The 17,453-nt window shown below is 42.1% G+C and overlaps 1 protein-coding gene across 1 annotated transcript; it reads left to right on the top strand.

Moving 5' to 3' along the window:
* The first annotated feature begins 2,207 nt into the window (after window positions 1–2,207).
* SLC35G1 (solute carrier family 35 member G1) lies at window positions 2,208–12,515 on the top strand. Its single transcript, XM_034777740.1, has 3 exons — window positions 2,208–2,468; window positions 9,975–10,155; window positions 10,886–12,515. The coding sequence occupies exons 1-3, from the start codon at window positions 2,255–2,257 to the stop codon at window positions 11,643–11,645; spliced, it is 1,155 nt and encodes a 384-aa protein (XP_034633631.1). The 5' UTR covers window positions 2,208–2,254; the 3' UTR covers window positions 11,646–12,515.
* Window positions 12,516–17,453: the final 4,938 nt, after the last annotated feature.

The raw sequence follows: 17,453 nt of genomic DNA, 5'->3' as shown, positions 1-17,453 counted from the left end.
CTTTGGGTCGTTAATTTCAGGCTAACAGATGTGCTAGTTGTTTGGTTAATGGAGAGAGCCGCATAATGGAGGCTCAAATAAATGGGATTCTACTGTATATGATGTGTAGAGATCACCATAGTGAGGAAGTCTAATGATACTGGGGTTGAGAGCAGAATAAAATGAGTCACTAGACATATCGGTCTGATCCAAAGCTTGTTGAAGTCAATGAGTGTCTTAACATGCATTTTAAAAGGCTTTAAATTAGAGGTCTGCTCGAGCCTAATTTTGAAGCCTGGACCTAGATCTAAACTGGACCCAAGCTCATCCAACCAAGTCATTTTCGACCTAACCCTTCACCCTGAACCTGAGTCGGTGCCACCACCACCCCCCTGCCTGTTGGTTTAGCGCAGCAGTGGGTGTGTGCATTGGCTACTGCCGGAGGTGCTGGAACAATTTTTATAGGTGGGGGGACTGAGAGCCATTGAACCAAATTGTAAGCCCTGTATTATAATGGAAATCACTTCAAGGCAGGTGATGTGGAAGCATCCCCCACACCTCTAGTTCCAGCACCTATGGCTTCTGAAAGTCCTGTGCCTGCTGGCCATTGCCCTCAGCTGTGCTTTGTGTGCTGCAGAGTGAGAGGTACTGTGACTCACCGACACATTTAATTCTGCAGCACACACAGGCAGATGTAGGAGAGCCGACTCAAGCCCAAGAGGGTTGGGTGGTTTTCCGACCCAAACCTGACACTTGTAGTTGAGCCCCATTGGGTTTGGATTGGGTTGCAGGTTTCTGCTTTGAATCAGGGCCATATAGCTTGATTTTAAGAGATGTCAACCATCTGCAGCTCTCATTAAAATACACTGGGTGCCCATCTCAAAATCAGGCCTATATTGCCTGGAGTTCTGCCAAAGTGGGAATGGAAGATCCCGCTGCTGTAGGGGTGTCTGATGTTGCACTGGGGTTCCCATACTGGTTGGTGCTGAATATGTCCTTTAACAAATTAGCTTAGAGCTTTTCCCACTTGTGCCTTTTTGTGTCATGCTCCATAGATGACAATGTTTTCCCATTTTCCTTGTCCATCAGTTCCCACAGATTGATTTGTAGTGTTTCAACCTATGATTTCTTCTGGTTTCTTGGGTTATTTAGTAGTTCAGGATGTGGCTTTATGTTCTGCTGCTAGATGGGTTGTTCATAAGCTTCCTTGAACATGAGTTGCTCTTTTCCCTCTATTTGGGAAAGGAGAGCGGGGGGGAGGACAGAGGAAAAAAGGTCTGTCCCAAAGGCCCAGATCCACAAAGGTATTTAGGCTTCTAACTTCCATTGAAATCAATGGAAGTTAGGAGCAAATACCTTTGTAGATCTGCATCAAAGTAATTTTTAAACATGTTGTTATTGGGTAGAAATGTGTGTTCACTCCCAATGCTGCCTAATTGCAAGGGCAGTGTCAGGAGAGGAAACTATCTGATGATGCCGGTGGACACCTTTATGCACAAGAACATGTTCAGCCAGATAAAAGCACTTTTGAACGCTGAAAGATGATCGTCACTGCTGAGATGATTGTTCACTGGTATGATTCAATTAGTTTTTAATGAGACAGTGGAAATAAATGCCTGCCATATAAATTGGTGCAGAAACTGGATTAGTTGATGCCTGATAGATTTTGCACAGTGACGGTGGCAGACTGAGAGAGACCAGAAAGTGACAGCTAAACTATTATCTCAGTTAAACATTTGTGCAGACTCTCAGCTGTCATGTTGCTGCCTGGGCCGCTGCCGGCTGCCCCTCAAAAATAAGCTTTGCCTCATTTTTCATAGTTTTGCTTTATGACTTTGAAGTGGATGTGATCACCCTAGCGGCCAGCTAAGGCTTTTGCGCCAGCCAACATCACAGATGGCGCTGACCGCACAGTAGCAGCGCTCCAGGGTGAACGTAAGGGAGAGCGGGGGGAGCGCAGCATCGCCTCCTCAGGCAGCTCCCGCCCTTCTTTGGCGGGGGGGGAGAGGGCGCCCCCTCCTATTCAATCCACGTTAACTACCGCTAGAGGAACCGCTGCCGCGCAGCCCTCGCCCCTGGCTTCGGCCGGCCCTGCCTCCTGGGGCCCCGCAGCTGACCCCTCAAGCCGTGACGGGGCTGGGGCAAATCCAAACCTCCCGCAGGCTGCAGCAGCCCCCAGCTCAGGGGGCGGTACCAGCGCATGCGCAGGAAGCCGGGTATGAGCCGGCCGGCTGGCAGCAGTGCGTAGAGCTAGCGGGAGCTCCCAGCCGGCCCCATGGTGCGGCACCTGGGTAGCGGCGGCGCTGCTGCTCCCCCCGTGGGAGGACTGGAGCCGGCGCCGCCGCGGAGCGAGGAGGAGGATGCGGCGGGCGCGGGACAGCACCGCCAGTGCCAGGCGGGCGCCCAGGAGCCCGGAGGCGGCGGCTGTAGCTGCTGCTCAGCCTCATCCCGGCCGTGCTGCAGGCTCCCGTGGGCACGGAAGACGCCCGGTGAGGAGGGGAGCCCGGCTGGCGGGGGAGGGGAGTTGTGCCCTGCCCTGCGGGGTGGGCTCCCCGCCCCTCGGGGGGACGCTGCCAGGCGGAGGAAGCGGGTACCAGGGCACATCCGACACGGTGACTGGGCGCAAGCGGTGCTCCTCGGCCGCTCCCCCGAGGGCGCCAGGCAGACGGGTGCCCGATCCCCTGGCCCCAGGGACAGCGCGGCCGCTGTCTGCCTCCGCCTTCGCGCGGGCTAACGGCCAGCGAGCCCTTCGCGCTCCGAGCTCGCTCCCCGGCCTCGACACTCGCCCGCAGGCGCGCTGGGAAGCAGCCCAACGTCGGCTTTCCACCGTGTTGGGCAACCACAACCCCCATGACACGCGGCGGTTGAGAATGGGGACACGTAGCTACCCGCGTTTGGACATTTTGGGCTCAGGTCTCCTGTTCCCTTCATGCTCTCTGGTTTGTCCCATTCCCTCGGGTTAAAACGGTCTTAATTCATTAAAGGTACAAGTATAGAGAAGTGAAGTCAGGTTGCTTGGAGCCACCATCTTAGCTATCCTTAGCACTATATAACAAAGGGCTTTAAATTAGGATCCTCTCCTAAGAAGACCCCGCAGCATTCTGCACAGGTACAGAAATATCACTGTCCATTTTACATACTGGGAAACAAGGACACAAAAAGCTTAAGTGACCTCTCCTGCCCAAGGCCACCCAGCAAGTGAGTGTCCAGAAGACTGAGAAAGTCCTGGAATTTCTGGTTCCTAGCTTAGTGTTCATTTAACAAGACTGAACTTGCCTTACCCTTCTGTCAAAGTCTGCTTTTGTTTTACCAAGCACTGAGATTGGCTTCCATAGAGCTTATCTTGTGGGGAAAACCGGTGCAGAGGGCATTTGTTCTTAGATTGTAAACTTCGTGTGCCAGTTTTGAATGCTGAGTAAATTAAAATGACTTAGAGATAAAGGACAATGAACTTTGGCCATGTGAGCAATATTTTCTGAACCATACTCTGCTTATAATGAAGAAGTATGAGGGAAAATCCACATACTTATGAGGCTTCATTGGTAATACCGATATTTTACTTCACTTTATTTTCTCTGATAGTCTGTGAGGTCATTTTTATATTTTATATTTGGTTATTTTTATTAGAGCCCCATGAAATTCTTTATTTTTCTTTTCTTTTTTGGATTTTTTTGTGTTTCATTTTATTCATATGGGTGGGTCAGGTCCTGCTTCCTTTGGGGATGGGGGTTGGAGATCCTGCACTCACCCTGCTCTCCAGGTTCACCCAGTTTCTCAAGCTGCCCATGGGATCACAGTGCCACTCACTCAAATTCACCCCCCCCCCCCATCATGATGACCAAAGGGCAGCCTGGTCAAAGCTGAGTGGTGCTACAATCCCATGCCCAGAACAGGGAGCTAGACCCAGCCCTGTGGGGCAGGAGCCATCAGTGTGGGAGAATTTTTCATTTTATTTAATTTTATACATTTTTTGTTTTTCATTTTATTTTGCAATTGTGAAAAACATGGGGCTCTAGCCATGATCCTGTGAAGACTTATGCAAGTGCTTAACTTTAAGAATATGAGTACTGTAGATGGGTGCTTCACTGACTGAGCTGTATTATAAGCAAGGGTCCATATCCCGAGCTTGTCTCCTGGAATTTGGGAAGTCCACAGACACAAACTTATTCCTGCAGCTTTCCTTAGGTCTGCCAGATAACTCCTCTCTCATGAGCATCCTAAGACATGAAGGTTAGGAGCTCTTCTTCTGACCTTCCCTGCCTTCAGGCCTTGGAGAGCATTCTTGGTCAATGTCCTTTACCTTCTCTTGCCACCTCTCAACTGCCCATTCAGTTTTGTTTTGTAACCTAAGCATTATTTTTATTTGTACATATTTTGCAAGTATAACAATTACACATATGAAACTTAGACATATTAAATGTAAATGCTCATAGTTTACAAGAAAACTGAGTGGGGCAGGGGGCAGGAGGTACCTGTCTAGAGCTTAAAACAAGGGCTGGAGATTGTCTAAGGGACTGGGGAGTGGAGCTGATTAGTGAACAGAACTAGGGAAACTAATTCCCTAGAAGCTGCTGTAACACCTGCTCTGTTTAAATCTTTACACATCTAGTAGAGAAAGCTCAGGTGTCATTTAAAGCTTTCTTTGCCCAGTTCTCGGAGCTTTTCAAGCTGCTAGGCAATGATATTTTTGAACTGAAAGCATGTTTGTTTGAGTGGTTGAGTGTCATGGTGGTAGAGGTTAATATTTGCAGACTGCTATTGAGTTGGATAGGAATGTTGCCTTACCATACTTTCTTTTTGGTATGTACTTTGAAAGAAAATAAACTTGAACAACTTTAATCCTCATGTGGGGAGGGAGGGTCTTATTTAATTTTATTAGTATTAGTGTATTGAGAAGCACTGTCTTATTTCGTAAGTTCTTGCTTTGGTAATCTGAGATACCACCGTTTTCAATTCTAGTGTTTTCTGATACATTTTTATTTTTCTGACAGTCCAGTGTTAGGTCATGATGGAGGAGTGCATTTTTCAGACATGCATAGTACACTGGATAGATTACTAAAGCTAAGAGTTCCCAGAAAATTTTCTTTGAAGAAAACAGATCGTAAGCTTATACCAGATGTGGGAATTCTTGCTTTAATTTGATGGGCTATTCGCTTCAGGGTTCCCATTATTTTGGTTGACTTCTACTTTTTGTAGTAATCAAACATGCTACCATGCAGGAAATAAGAATTTGATATTCTGTTTTTGTGCTTCACTCCCTGGACCAGCATGGGTTTAGATTTCCTCGTTCAGCTGTAGGTCACTATGAGTCTCTTTACTTTAATTTAATATCTCAGACAACAATTTTGAAGCAAGTGTGTGTGAGAGACAGAGAGACTGACTGACTGACTTGCACAATGGGGATAATTACAAATTTTATACTGGTCTTCAGTTGCTAAAAATCCTGGGCTAGTGCCAGAATAGCATAGAGGGATTCATAGATTCTACGACTAGACGAGACCTCTAGAGGTCATCGAGTCCAGTCCCCTGCCCGCATGGCAGGACCATATACTGTCTAGACCATCCCTGGTAGACATTTATCTAACCTACTCTTAAATATCTCCAGAGATGGAGATTCCACAACCTCCCTAGGCAATTTATTCCAGTGTTTAACCACCCTGATAGTTAGGAACTTTTTCCTAATGTCCAACCTAGACCCCCCTTGCTGCAGTTTAAGCCCATTGCTTCTTGTTCTATCCTTAGAGGCTAAGGTGAACACGTTTTCTCCCTCCTCCTTATGACACCCTTTTAGATACCTGAAAACTGTGATCATGCCCCCTCTGTCTTTTCTTTTCCAAACTAAACAAACCCAATTCTTTCAGCGTTCCTTCATAGGTCATGTTCTCAAGACCTTTAATCATTCTTGTTGCTCTTCTCTGGACCCTTTCCAATTTCTCCACATCTTTCTTGAAATGCGGTGCCCAGAACTGGACACAATACTCCAGCTGAGGCCTAACCAGAACAGAGTAGAGCGGAAGAATGACTTCTCGTGTCTTGCTCACAACACACCTCTTAATACATCCCAGAATCATGTTTGCTTTTTTGCAACAACATCACACTGTTGACTCATATTTAGCTTGTGGTCCACTATAACCCCTAGATCCCTTTCTGCCGTACTCCTTCCTAGACAGTCTCTTCCCATTCTGTAGGTGTGAAACTGATTTTTTCTTCCTAAGTGGAGCACTTTGCATTTGTGTTTGTTAAACTTCATCCTGTTTAACTCAGACCGTTTCTCCAATTTGTCCAGATCATTTTGAATTACGACCCTGTCCTCCAAAGCAGTTGCAATCCCTCCCAGTTTGGTATCATCCGCAAACTTAATAAGCGTACTTTCTATGCCAATATCTAAGTCGTTGATGAAGATATTGAACAGAGCCGGTCCCAAAACAGATCCCTGCGGAACCCCACTCGTTATGCCTTTCCAGCAGGATTGGGAACCATTAATAACAACTCTCTGAGTACGGTTATCCAGCCAGTTATGCACCCACCTTATAGTAGCCCCATCTAATTTGTATTTGCCTAGTTTATCGATAAGAATATCATGCGAGACCGTATCAAATGCCTTACTAAAGTCTAGGTATACCACATCCACAGCTTCTCCCTTATCCACAAGACTCGTTATCCTATTGAAGAAAGCTATCAGATTGGTTTGACGTGATTTGTTCTTTACAAATCCATGCTGGCTGTTCCCTATCACCTTACCACTTTCCAATGTTTGCAGATGATTTCCTTAATTACTTGCTCCATTATCTTCCCTGGCACAGAAGTTAAACTAACTGGTCTGTAGTTTCCTGGGTTGTTTTTATTTCCCTTTTTATAGATAAGCACTATATTTGCCCTTTTCCAGTCTTCTGGAATCTCTCCCATGATTTTCCAAAGATAATAGCTAGAGGCTCAGATACCTCCTCCATTAGCTCCTTGAGTATTCTAGGATGCATTTCATCAGGCCCTGGTGACTTGCAGGCATCTAACTTTTCTAAGTGATTTTTAACTTGTTCTTTTTTTATTTTATCTGCTAAACCTACCCCCTTCCCATTAGCATTCACTATGTTAGGCATTCCTTCAGACTTCTCAATGAAGACCAAAACAAAGAAGTCATTAAGCATCTCTGCCATTTCCAAGTTTCTTGTTACTGTTTCTCCTCTTCACTAAGCAGTGGGCCTACCCTGTCTTTGGTCTTCCTCTTGCTTCTAATGTATTGATAAAAAGTCTTCTTGTTTCCCTTTATTCCTGTAGCTAGTTTGAGCTCATTTTGTGCCTTTGCCTTTCTAATCTTGCCCCTGCATTCCTGTGTTGTTTGCCTATATTCATCCTTTGTAATCTGTCCTAGTTTCCATTTTTTATATGACTCCTTTTTATTTTTTTAGATCATGCAAGATCTCGTAGTTAAGCCAAGGTGGTCTTTTGCCACATTTTCTATCTTTCCTGGGGGGCAGTCAGGGGACAGGGAGTAGGGGGTCGGGTCCCGGGGTGGAGCTAGGGGTGGGTGGTTCTGGGGAGCAGTCAGGAAGAAGGGGGCGGTTGGATGGGGTGGAGGTTCTGCGGGCAGGGGGTGGTCAGGGGATGGGGAACGGGGGAGGTTGGATAGGCATGGGAGTCCCGGAGGGCCTGTCAGGGGGCGGGGTGTGTGGATGGGGTCAGGGCAGTCAGGGGACAGAGTGGGGGGGAGGGGTTGGATAGGGGACGGAGTCCAGGGAGGGGGTGGTCAGGGGACAAGGAGCGGGGAGGGGGTTGGATGGGTCAGGGGTTCTGAGGGGGCAGTCAGAGGGTGGGAAGTGGTAGGGGGCAGGGGCCAGGCTGTCTGGGGAGGCACAGCCTTCCCTACCCAGCCCTCCATACTGTTTCACAACCTCGATGTGGCCCTTGGGCCAAAAAGTTTGCCCACCCTGTTTTAGATAGTATAGAGCAGTTTCTTAACCTTTGCGTCATGATCCCAAGGAGGGTCAAAATGGGTTGTGAACAAACTTTCTTAATTAAATATTACGAATTCCTATTTTGATTCTTTGTTGCTTGTTAGCCAACCTTCTGCTGTGTCCTGCCACATTGTTCCTTCTGCTCCATGAGATCTGTAAGCCTCCCTGCCTCCCCCAATGTCTAAGAGGAGACATCTTTAATCACAACTAACTACTTTAGAGAGTGGCTGTTCCATTTATTATCTTAACACCATAACATATTATGCTTTTTGATATCTACAATCATTTTTTCCCTTCTAATGACATTAGAACTCCTTGCTGATATTGTACCCTTGTGAGTCTAACCTTCCTTCAATTAACAGCTCAGTGAGTAGAGTGTTCATCTTTAGGGGGGAGGGATAGCTCAGTGGTTTGAGCATTGGCCTGCTAAACCCAGGGTTGTGAGTTCAATCCTTGAGGGGGCCACTTAGGGATCTGGGGAAAAATCAGTACTTGGTCCTGCTAGTGAAGAGAGGGGGCTGGACTCAATGACCTTTCAAGGTCCCTTCCAGTTCTAGGAGATAGTAGTGGCTTTTTTATTTTGCAAAGAGATCCTGCTTTCTCTGGAGGCATGTTGCAGGTCACCAGCAGTTCATCTCCACCCCTTTTCCCATTTTGTGAATCACTGGGGGACATGGAAGGAGACAGGAAAAGAGAGAAAAATTTCACTGAAGCGTGCCTGAAGTAGCAGGGAGCCTCAAGACCAGCAAAGAAGCAGAGTTAGGGACCTTCTTAAGGGAGGAAACTGGAAGAGGGAATCAAATGAGTTCAAACTGGGATGAAACTCCTCTGTCTATAGAACTGGCAAAGATGCAAGGACTGTTTAACAAGACCATGACAATTGAACACTTGACCTGTTTTAAAATTACTTTAATTAAAAATCTTTCCATTTTGGTATCTGTTACAAGAAAATATTGGTAAACCCCCAAAACTCCAGAAATCCATAGAATAGATTTAAGGGGGTTGTGTTATGATGAAATGTGCATTGCTTTATACTTGTTAAGGATAATGAATGTTTGTTTATGTAGACAATATAAGTTTCATGTTATACTTAGTCATTTCCTTGATTTTAAGTGCTTAGGTTTTTTAGATGATGTGATAGGTAACTGTTGTCAATTAGCAACCTTAACTGGCTTTTTAAACAAAGGATTTTATCTTTGGAATTTTAATGAAGTAAGGTGGCATATATGCCTTAAGGTTCAATGTTTCATGACTTGGCAGGAACCAGTACACGTTCACAGCCAGTTATATTTTGTAAGCCTCGAACCTGGAGCAGTTGTCAGAAAGAAACTGATCCATGTAATCCAGTGGTCCCCAAACTTTTCACATCATGCCCTCCCCCCAGACAAGGGTTAAGGGGGCCGGGAGCAGGCCCACGGCTGGGGGCCAAGGTGGGGGGCCGGGCTGGGCTGGGGCCGGGAGTGGAGCCAGGGCTGGGGATTGAGGTGAGGGGTGGGGCTGGGAGCGGAGTAGCGGTTAGGGGCTAGTAGTGCAGCTGGGGGCAGAGCAGAGCAGGGCTGGGTGGTACTCCCCCCTTTCTTCCCCCCCATGGGGGCTGGCCTGGGCCTTGCCATGCCCCCTGAATGTTCCTCCATGCCCCCCTAGAAGGGTGTGCCCCACAGTTTGGGGACACTGATGCAGTGAATTTCTCAAATTACAATCAAATATTTTGATATTAGCCAAAAGTGTAAACCACCTGAGCTGACAATAAAATATGATTTGTAAGGAGTGTAATGGCATTATGTATTGAATTTCACCTCCTATACATCATATCTAAGAAAATATTAATAAGGGACTATGTGGTGGACACAAATGACTTGGAATATACTTACAATGAATAAAAGTGGTAGTTTTCTCTGTTTCTTTTGCCTTCCCACCACTTGCTGCTTCCCTCATATAACTACATCATTTGGACAATCATATGGTATTTTCAAATACAACTGAAAAACCTACCATTAGCTAAATTACTATTAGTTACTAACTGGAATTTATTATGTGTTGCAGGAACAAAGAAGAAATTCACCTGCCCAGGACTTGGCCTGTTTTATACCATATTGTCTGCCTTCCTTTTCTCAGTGGCTTCTTTATTTCTTAAAAAAATTGAAGATGTACATTCAGTGGAAATCAGTGCATTTCGATGTGTTTTCCAAATGACATTTGTTCTTCCTGGTTTAATATACTACAAGTAGGTATTGTGTCTAAATACAAAATCTTGTGAGGTACCTAATGTTCTGTAGGTAATATTATATCCACAGCTATCATTAACGAAATTGGAGAGTACATCTGACTGCAAGTATTATTTTAATTCAGGCTTTAATTGAAGAAGTGAAATGTCTCAAGGAACATTTGTAACTTCTCACTAAATAAATGGCATTGTCATTAAGAAAACATTGAGATTCAGAAAACATCTGAGGTTTTTAAGGTCAGGCTTGACAAAGTCCTGGCTGGGGTGATTTAGTTGGGGATTGGTCTTGCTTTGAGCAAGGTGTTGGACTAGATGACCTCCTCAGGTCCCTTCCAACCCTGATATTCTATGATTCTATGAAATATTTTGAGCCTCTGAGCAGTAGGAGAAGGGATTATTCCAAAAATACTTCACTGAAACTCTGAGATATCCTTAAAAATAGAAAGTCATTAGTAGGATTTCTCTTTATATTATTTTCTATGGGGTCATTTTGCAAGCAGTACTACAATGCCTAGCACAATGGGATCTTGATTCTGATGGAGACCTCTGGGTGTTACAGTAATCCAAAAAAATCTCTGTAGAGAGCCAAATTAAGGTATTCTGACAGTTTCATGATGAAAAGTCCCTCATTTGAGGGTATGAATGTAGTGAAATGTAATTAAAGTTTGATTATGAATCATCAGACAATGAGATCAATGTGATTATATCTTTGTTTTTCTTTCATTTTCAGAACAGGTTTTTTGGGACCAAAAGGTAAACGAGTTTTTCTTTTCTTTCGAGGATTCCTTGGCTCTGGTGCAATGATTCTTCTCTACTATGCTTTCCAAGTAATGCCTCTAGCTGATGCCACTGTTATAACTTTCAGCAGTCCAGTTTTTACATCATTGTTAGCCTGGATATTTCTCAAGGAGAAATACAGCCTTTGGGATCTTCTTTTCACTCTCTTTACAATCACTGGAGTGGTGCTTATTGCAAGACCTCCTTTTCTATTTGGATCCAGTATTACAGGGATTGAAGGAAGCTATACAAATCATCTTAAAGGAACAATAGCTGCTGTTATAAGTGCAGTATCAACAGCTTCAACTTTTGTTATATTAAGAAAGATGGGAAAATCTGTGAATTATTTTTTGTCTATTTGGTATTATGCAGTAATTGGATTAATTGAATGCATTGTAGCACTGTTTGTAATAGATGAATGGACTTTACCATATTGTGGTACAGATAGATTTCTCCTAATATTAATTGGACTGTTAGGGTTGGGTGGTCAGATATTTCTCACAAAAGCATTACAGATAGAGAAGGCTGGTCCTGTTGCCATAATGAAAACAATGGATGTGGTGTTCGCTTTTATCTTACAGATTCTTTTTCTCAATCATCTGCCAACTTGGTGGACGGTGGGTGGTGCCCTTTGTGTAGTAGCCAGTAGCTCTGGAACTGCCATTCGTAAGTGGCAACAAAATTCAAAAAAGACTAAAGAAAATGAAATCTAGCAAATCAGACACTGTTTTGTTACAGAAATAAAGATAAGCATCATAATCTTGAAAAAATATATTTTATAGTAAGATATTTTATTTAAAATATTTCATTTATTTAACTCTATTACCAAATTCTCCCCAAGAAAAGTAGTCAGCTGACTTTCAAGCAGCATAGCAGATGTTTTAACTAGCTGGTTCTGCATATGCTACTCAGTGTCATACTGAGCAAGGCATTGGTGTATTTTCAGAGATCTTGCTGTCTCTGTTTCCTGATTGCTATCTTATACAGGCGGTAACTGTCTACAGAAGCTTATATTTTTCTTTCCCACAAACTAGTGTTGTTCTGTAAAAATTTTGGGCCTTATTCTCCATTTCTTACATCTTGTATGGTCACTCATCTTTAAAGTGGGAGTAAAAGTCTATCATTCTAATGTTGTAGTTTGCATTCACATACTACAAGTATAACTGAATAGAATAGGAGCAAGGCAGTGGAGTCTAATTATTTTTTCTTCACTCTATACAAGTTTTTTATTTTTAATCTTACAGGTGTTTAGTGACAGTTTCATGAATACACTTGCTCCAAGAAGTTAGGGCCCCATTCAGCAAACAGAAACAACAACAAAATAATCCAGCTTCTGTACAACGGACGTGCGAGGCTAACTTTTAATTTAAAGTGACTTTCCCAATAGACCAAGTCACATTGACTTACTACTTCTTTAGTTGCTACAATTTCAGTGATGAAAGAAAATGGTTCTTAGTATAGCCCAGTCAAGGCTCCTTCCCCACTCTGAACTTTAGGGTACAGATGTGGGGGCCTGCATGAGAACTTCTAAGCTTAACTACCAGCTTAGATCTGGTCCGCTGCCACCATTCCCAATGTGCTAATTCCCTTCCCTGGGTAGCCTTGAGAGACTCTTCACCAATTCCCTGGTGAATACAGATCCAAACCCCTTGGATCTTAAAACAAGGAGAAATTAACCATCCCCCCCTCCTCTCTCCCACCAACTCCTGGTGGATCAAGATCCAACCCCCTTGGATCTAAAAAACAGAGGAAAATCAATCGGGTTCTTAAAAAGAAGGCTTTTAATTAAAGAAAAAGGTAAAAATCATCTCTGTAAAATCAGGATGGAAAATAACTTTACAGGGTAATCAAACTTAAAGAGCCCAGAGGACCCCCCTCTAGCCTTAGGTTCAAAGTTACAGCAAACAGAGGTAAACACCCTAGTAAAAGGTACATTTACAAGTTGTGAAAACAAAGATGAAAAACTACCACGCCTTGCCTGGTTGTACTTACAAGTTTGAAATATGAGAGACTTGTTCAGAAAGATTTGGAGAGCCTGGATTGATGTCTGGTCCCTCTTAGTCCCAAGAGTGAACTCTCCCAAAACAAAGAGCATAAACAAAAGCTTTCCCCCCACCAAGATTTGAAAGTATCTTGTCTCCTTATTGGTCCTTTGGGTCAGGTGTTCGCCAGGTTACCTGAGCTTCTTAACCCTTTACAGGTAAAAGGATTTTGGAGTCTCTGGCCAGGAGGGATTTTATTATAGTATTGCACACAGGAGGGCTGTTGCCCTTCCCTTTATAGTTATGACAAGCCCTTTGTTAATTGACCATTTCTTATGCTACAAAATGTTATGCTGTAGTTGCACTATCCTTAATTCTATGCAAAAAATATATTTTATTTATATTTTTAGGTATTTAATTTAGATTTCTCAAAATGCCGTTCAATTTTTTTAATACTTTGTATACAAAGTATTTTTGTGAAAAAAAGTTGCACTTTTCTTGGCTGCAGTTATGTTGTTTAATGTTTTATTGTAAAACCTCCCATTTCTTGTTTCAGTAGCTAATGAAAGGTATTTAGAGATTCCACAAACAGCTCTGGTTAGCCAGCGTCATAGTGGAGAATATACAAAATGTACCCTGCACTCCTCACATGTCCTCTTTAATGTTTGAAGACTTTTTGATAGCAATGACTATGGTAATATTAAAATATAGAGTTCAGTTTCCCAGTTGTATGGGCAGGAAGAGAAGATCACTATAATACATAGTGGTTTCCCAAATGGATTGTGATCTACTGGTGGGTCTCAGTCCAATAGACTTTTAAGATGGATTTAATTTTTACTTTGTTGAGACCCTTTACACTGTGCCCTGTGGAATTTTTCAGTCATTTACATTGTTTCCTCTTTTCTGAAAGAGGAAAATCTTTTATACTCAGAACCCAAGAATACATCCTGTGTGTGGAAACTGACATAAAATAATGGATATAGTCTTATCTTGATGCACAGATATTTATACATGTTCCATCACTTTCATGAGAGAAATTGTTAAACAACTGTTGCATTCCACTCTGCGGTGGTTTGGGTGAAGTGATTCCTGCATGTATAACACTAGTAAAGTGCTTTAGGATGCTTCTAGAAGAAATAAGCCATATTTGTGTAAGATTGCCTCAGAATATATCCTGTGGACTTGAGGCTGCTTTTGTTGACGTCAAGACCAAACTCTAGGGAAAGGAATTAAGGAAACTTTTTAAAAAAGATGAAAATATAACTGATCCAGTTTCAACAATACAGAATCATAAGTATTATGGGGGATTGTCTCTTGTAGAAATTATGTTGAAAATGTTTGAATCACATATTGCCCCTGAATTATTATAAATTGATGCATATGATTTAGTAGCCTGCATTACTGAAGAGAGGTTTTGTTGTCTTATTGTATATGAAGATTTACTTAAATATAGAAAATATGCAGATCTGAAGACAGTTTATTGGTTTAGTAACTTTGGAACAAATCTTTTTCTCAAGTTTCCTTGTTCAAACCTTCACCTTAAGTGTAATTTATTGTCTATGGTAAATGAGATATAGCTAGTCTGCTTTAAAACTGAAATTTTCATTAATCCTTTGTTAGCATCTGTTAGCAAACTGGCCAAGTAATTTTTCTTTGTCCAAAGCTATGTAATTTCTTTGGGGTTCTCCATGACCATTCACACTCATTATTCCCCAACTTTCTCACAATATTGCGTGTATAGAAAGAAGGAAAACAATAAACCTGGTTTTGCTGTCTGTTTGAACTACACATTTTTTGTTGTCTCAGATGTTTTAGGGCATGATGGTGCAAGGTGTTGAGTATCTGGGTACCTGCATCTCCCAATGAAATCAGTGGGAGTCTCAGGCATTCACTATCTTGCAAGATAGGGCTTATATTCTGTTACTTTCTTTAAGAATCAAGCTAAGCAAATTTCTTTTATAACACTTTTTGCTCTTTAAAAAGGGCAATGCCTTCATTTGGATTTTAAAAATCTCTTAGATGGTGGTTGCTAAAACAACATGGAGAGGAAGACCTTGATTATAGTGATATTTAGTAGTGCTGATATATTTATTTGTCCTGTTTATAAAGCATGATTTTAGGCATCTACAACTTGCCTTTCCAGATTCATTTTTAATAGTGTAAATAATTTTAAGTATTGTATGGTTTTTGAAGCACCTTAAAAAAGATTTTTTTAAACCCATTTCAGATGCTTTTTTTCTTTCTCAAACTATAGCTAAAAAGTTAAATTTTATGGACAGTTTTGAAGAAAATAGTTATGAAATGGCTAAAACAACTGCCTTAAAATGCAGTAGCTGCTGAAAATGCTTCTCTTTTAATAAGTTATACTGGGCATTCAAATATCTGTTTTTTTTTTTCAGGCGCTTACACTGCAGACTTTAAAACTATATCAGGTTGAAACTTAGTTGTCAGGTAATTTTTCGGGCCCAAGTCCTCCCCCCCCCCCCCCCCCCCAAAAAAAAAGAGTATTAATCTGGAAAGACATTTTTGAATTATAGAGCAACAAATTTCTCAGGATTTCAGGTGCTATTTTGCCAACCTCTAAATTAGAAACATGGCATTAATGTTTAACATCTTTTAGTGTCCTTTAAAATGTTTTTATTAAATTGGACAAATGTACTGTATTTCTTAGGAATTTTTTCTTAAGTAATATTATGCAATATTACTGCATCAAATTTTTATCATATAAAGATCTATTGAAATCAATGGGACACTTGTAACCACTGATTTCAGTAGCTCCTAAATAGAAAAAATTATAAACAACTAAATTGTTGTCCTGCACAAAAATGCAGGGTCAAAAGACTAAATTTTTACTGGTGCATTGACCGGAGCACGTGCTATTTTACTAGGCAAAAATCCAATGAAATCAGTTGCCATGACTTCTGTGGGACTTTACAACCTTAGAGCCTTATTTTCCTGAATTATACTCAAGGCTTGTGGCCCAAAAATCTTCATATGGTGACTGTACAGCAGGCCAACATATCCAGGGTTTATTTGGTTGTGAAAAGCCCTAAAGAAAATCCAACTTCTGCACCAGAGTTTTAAGAACATGCATGAGGGAGAAACGGGATATACATGTAACTGAAGTCCCCGCATACTAAACTACCTGTCCACTGTCTCGTTCTCTTTCCTCCTAGTATCCTGGTGCTGGACAGGCTTTGGGAGTTACTGCACCAATAGTGTTTGAGTAACCCCTTGTGTAGCACCACTGTTGAGTGATGTGAGTCCAAGCCAATTATGAGCTTTTTGCTGTCAAATCTTAAGTTGGAATCATGTTTTCCCACTTCCAAATGCTCAAATGTTGTTCTGCAATAGATAGAAGCTTCTTCCTCTAATTGCATGTCGTGATGAGATGGGCTTACCACTCTTGATCACCATTTGGTGGGAAGAAATCTCTTGTTGAGCTTTGTTCAGGAGCTGTCTGCTAGGGAAATGTTAATTTCTAGCTAGTCAGTCTCTTCAAAATTTCTCCCTTTGCTGACTGGCATTTAGTCAGCCAGGAGAAGCTGTTTCCCAGTTCCAAGTTAGGGACTCCACTAAACGTGCAAGATACATCTCCAGCATCGGTCCCATAAGCACAATTGGATGCAATCATGGACTCTGGAAGGTGGCAGGGTTGGCAATGCTGGCAGCAAGAATGCAACATTGATTTTTGCCATTACATAGCTGCTATCAAGAGAGTTCAGTCTCTTGACTGTCAGCATGTCCAAAGAGGAGTGTGGTGCCTCTGTGGGCTTGCAGCTGGGGAAGGGATTTTGGGGCTCAATGTACCAAAGCACATCAGTATACAGGCCATACTGTATTGTCACTCGTACAATATATTGGAGTGGGTAATTTTATATACTACATGAGGTATAGTTTCACAAAAAATGGGGTAAAAATCAGATACCCCTAGCACTAATTGAAGAGTCTCTGTATCTATTATGTAGTTAAATGTCTGTGAAATCGTATGTTTTGTAGAAGTTACTGTTTCTGGTGTCTACTGATATATTTTTAAAAGATGATTTTAATTCCTGTATCTTGAAATGTTAAGAATATTTTCATAAGAGGTTTATATTTCATAATTGCTAATAAAATGAATATGAAGAATAAACAAGTTTGGTTTTCATTTGGTTAATAGAACAACTCTAAACATAACCTTTAACAAAGAACAGCTGATCAACCAGAGTCTATGGACCTAATTTTTAAAGGTGTTGAGCACCTACATCTCCAGTTAAAATCAATGGAAACTGTGGGTGCTCAGTATTTGTGAAAATCAAATCTATTTTTTCTGCTTCTGGTTTTCTTTTTAAACTTTGGGAATCAGGGCCTGATTACACTGAGTCCCTTGTAGTCCTAGTCCATGCTTCACCTGTTCTCAGAATGTGGTGGACAAATATTGGCTAAGCTTCCCTAATTAATTGTGCCAATATATTCAACAACTTGCATGCAACAACCTGACTCTGTTTCTGTGTGCTAACTGTACATCTATACACAGATACCCATTGCTGAAGTCTGTAG

Source organism: Trachemys scripta, chromosome 7 (genome assembly GCF_013100865.1).
Source record: "Trachemys scripta elegans isolate TJP31775 chromosome 7, CAS_Tse_1.0, whole genome shotgun sequence".
Classification (NCBI taxonomy): domain Eukaryota; kingdom Metazoa; phylum Chordata; order Testudines; family Emydidae; genus Trachemys; species Trachemys scripta.
This window is presented reverse-complemented; position numbering and strand designations above follow the sequence as displayed.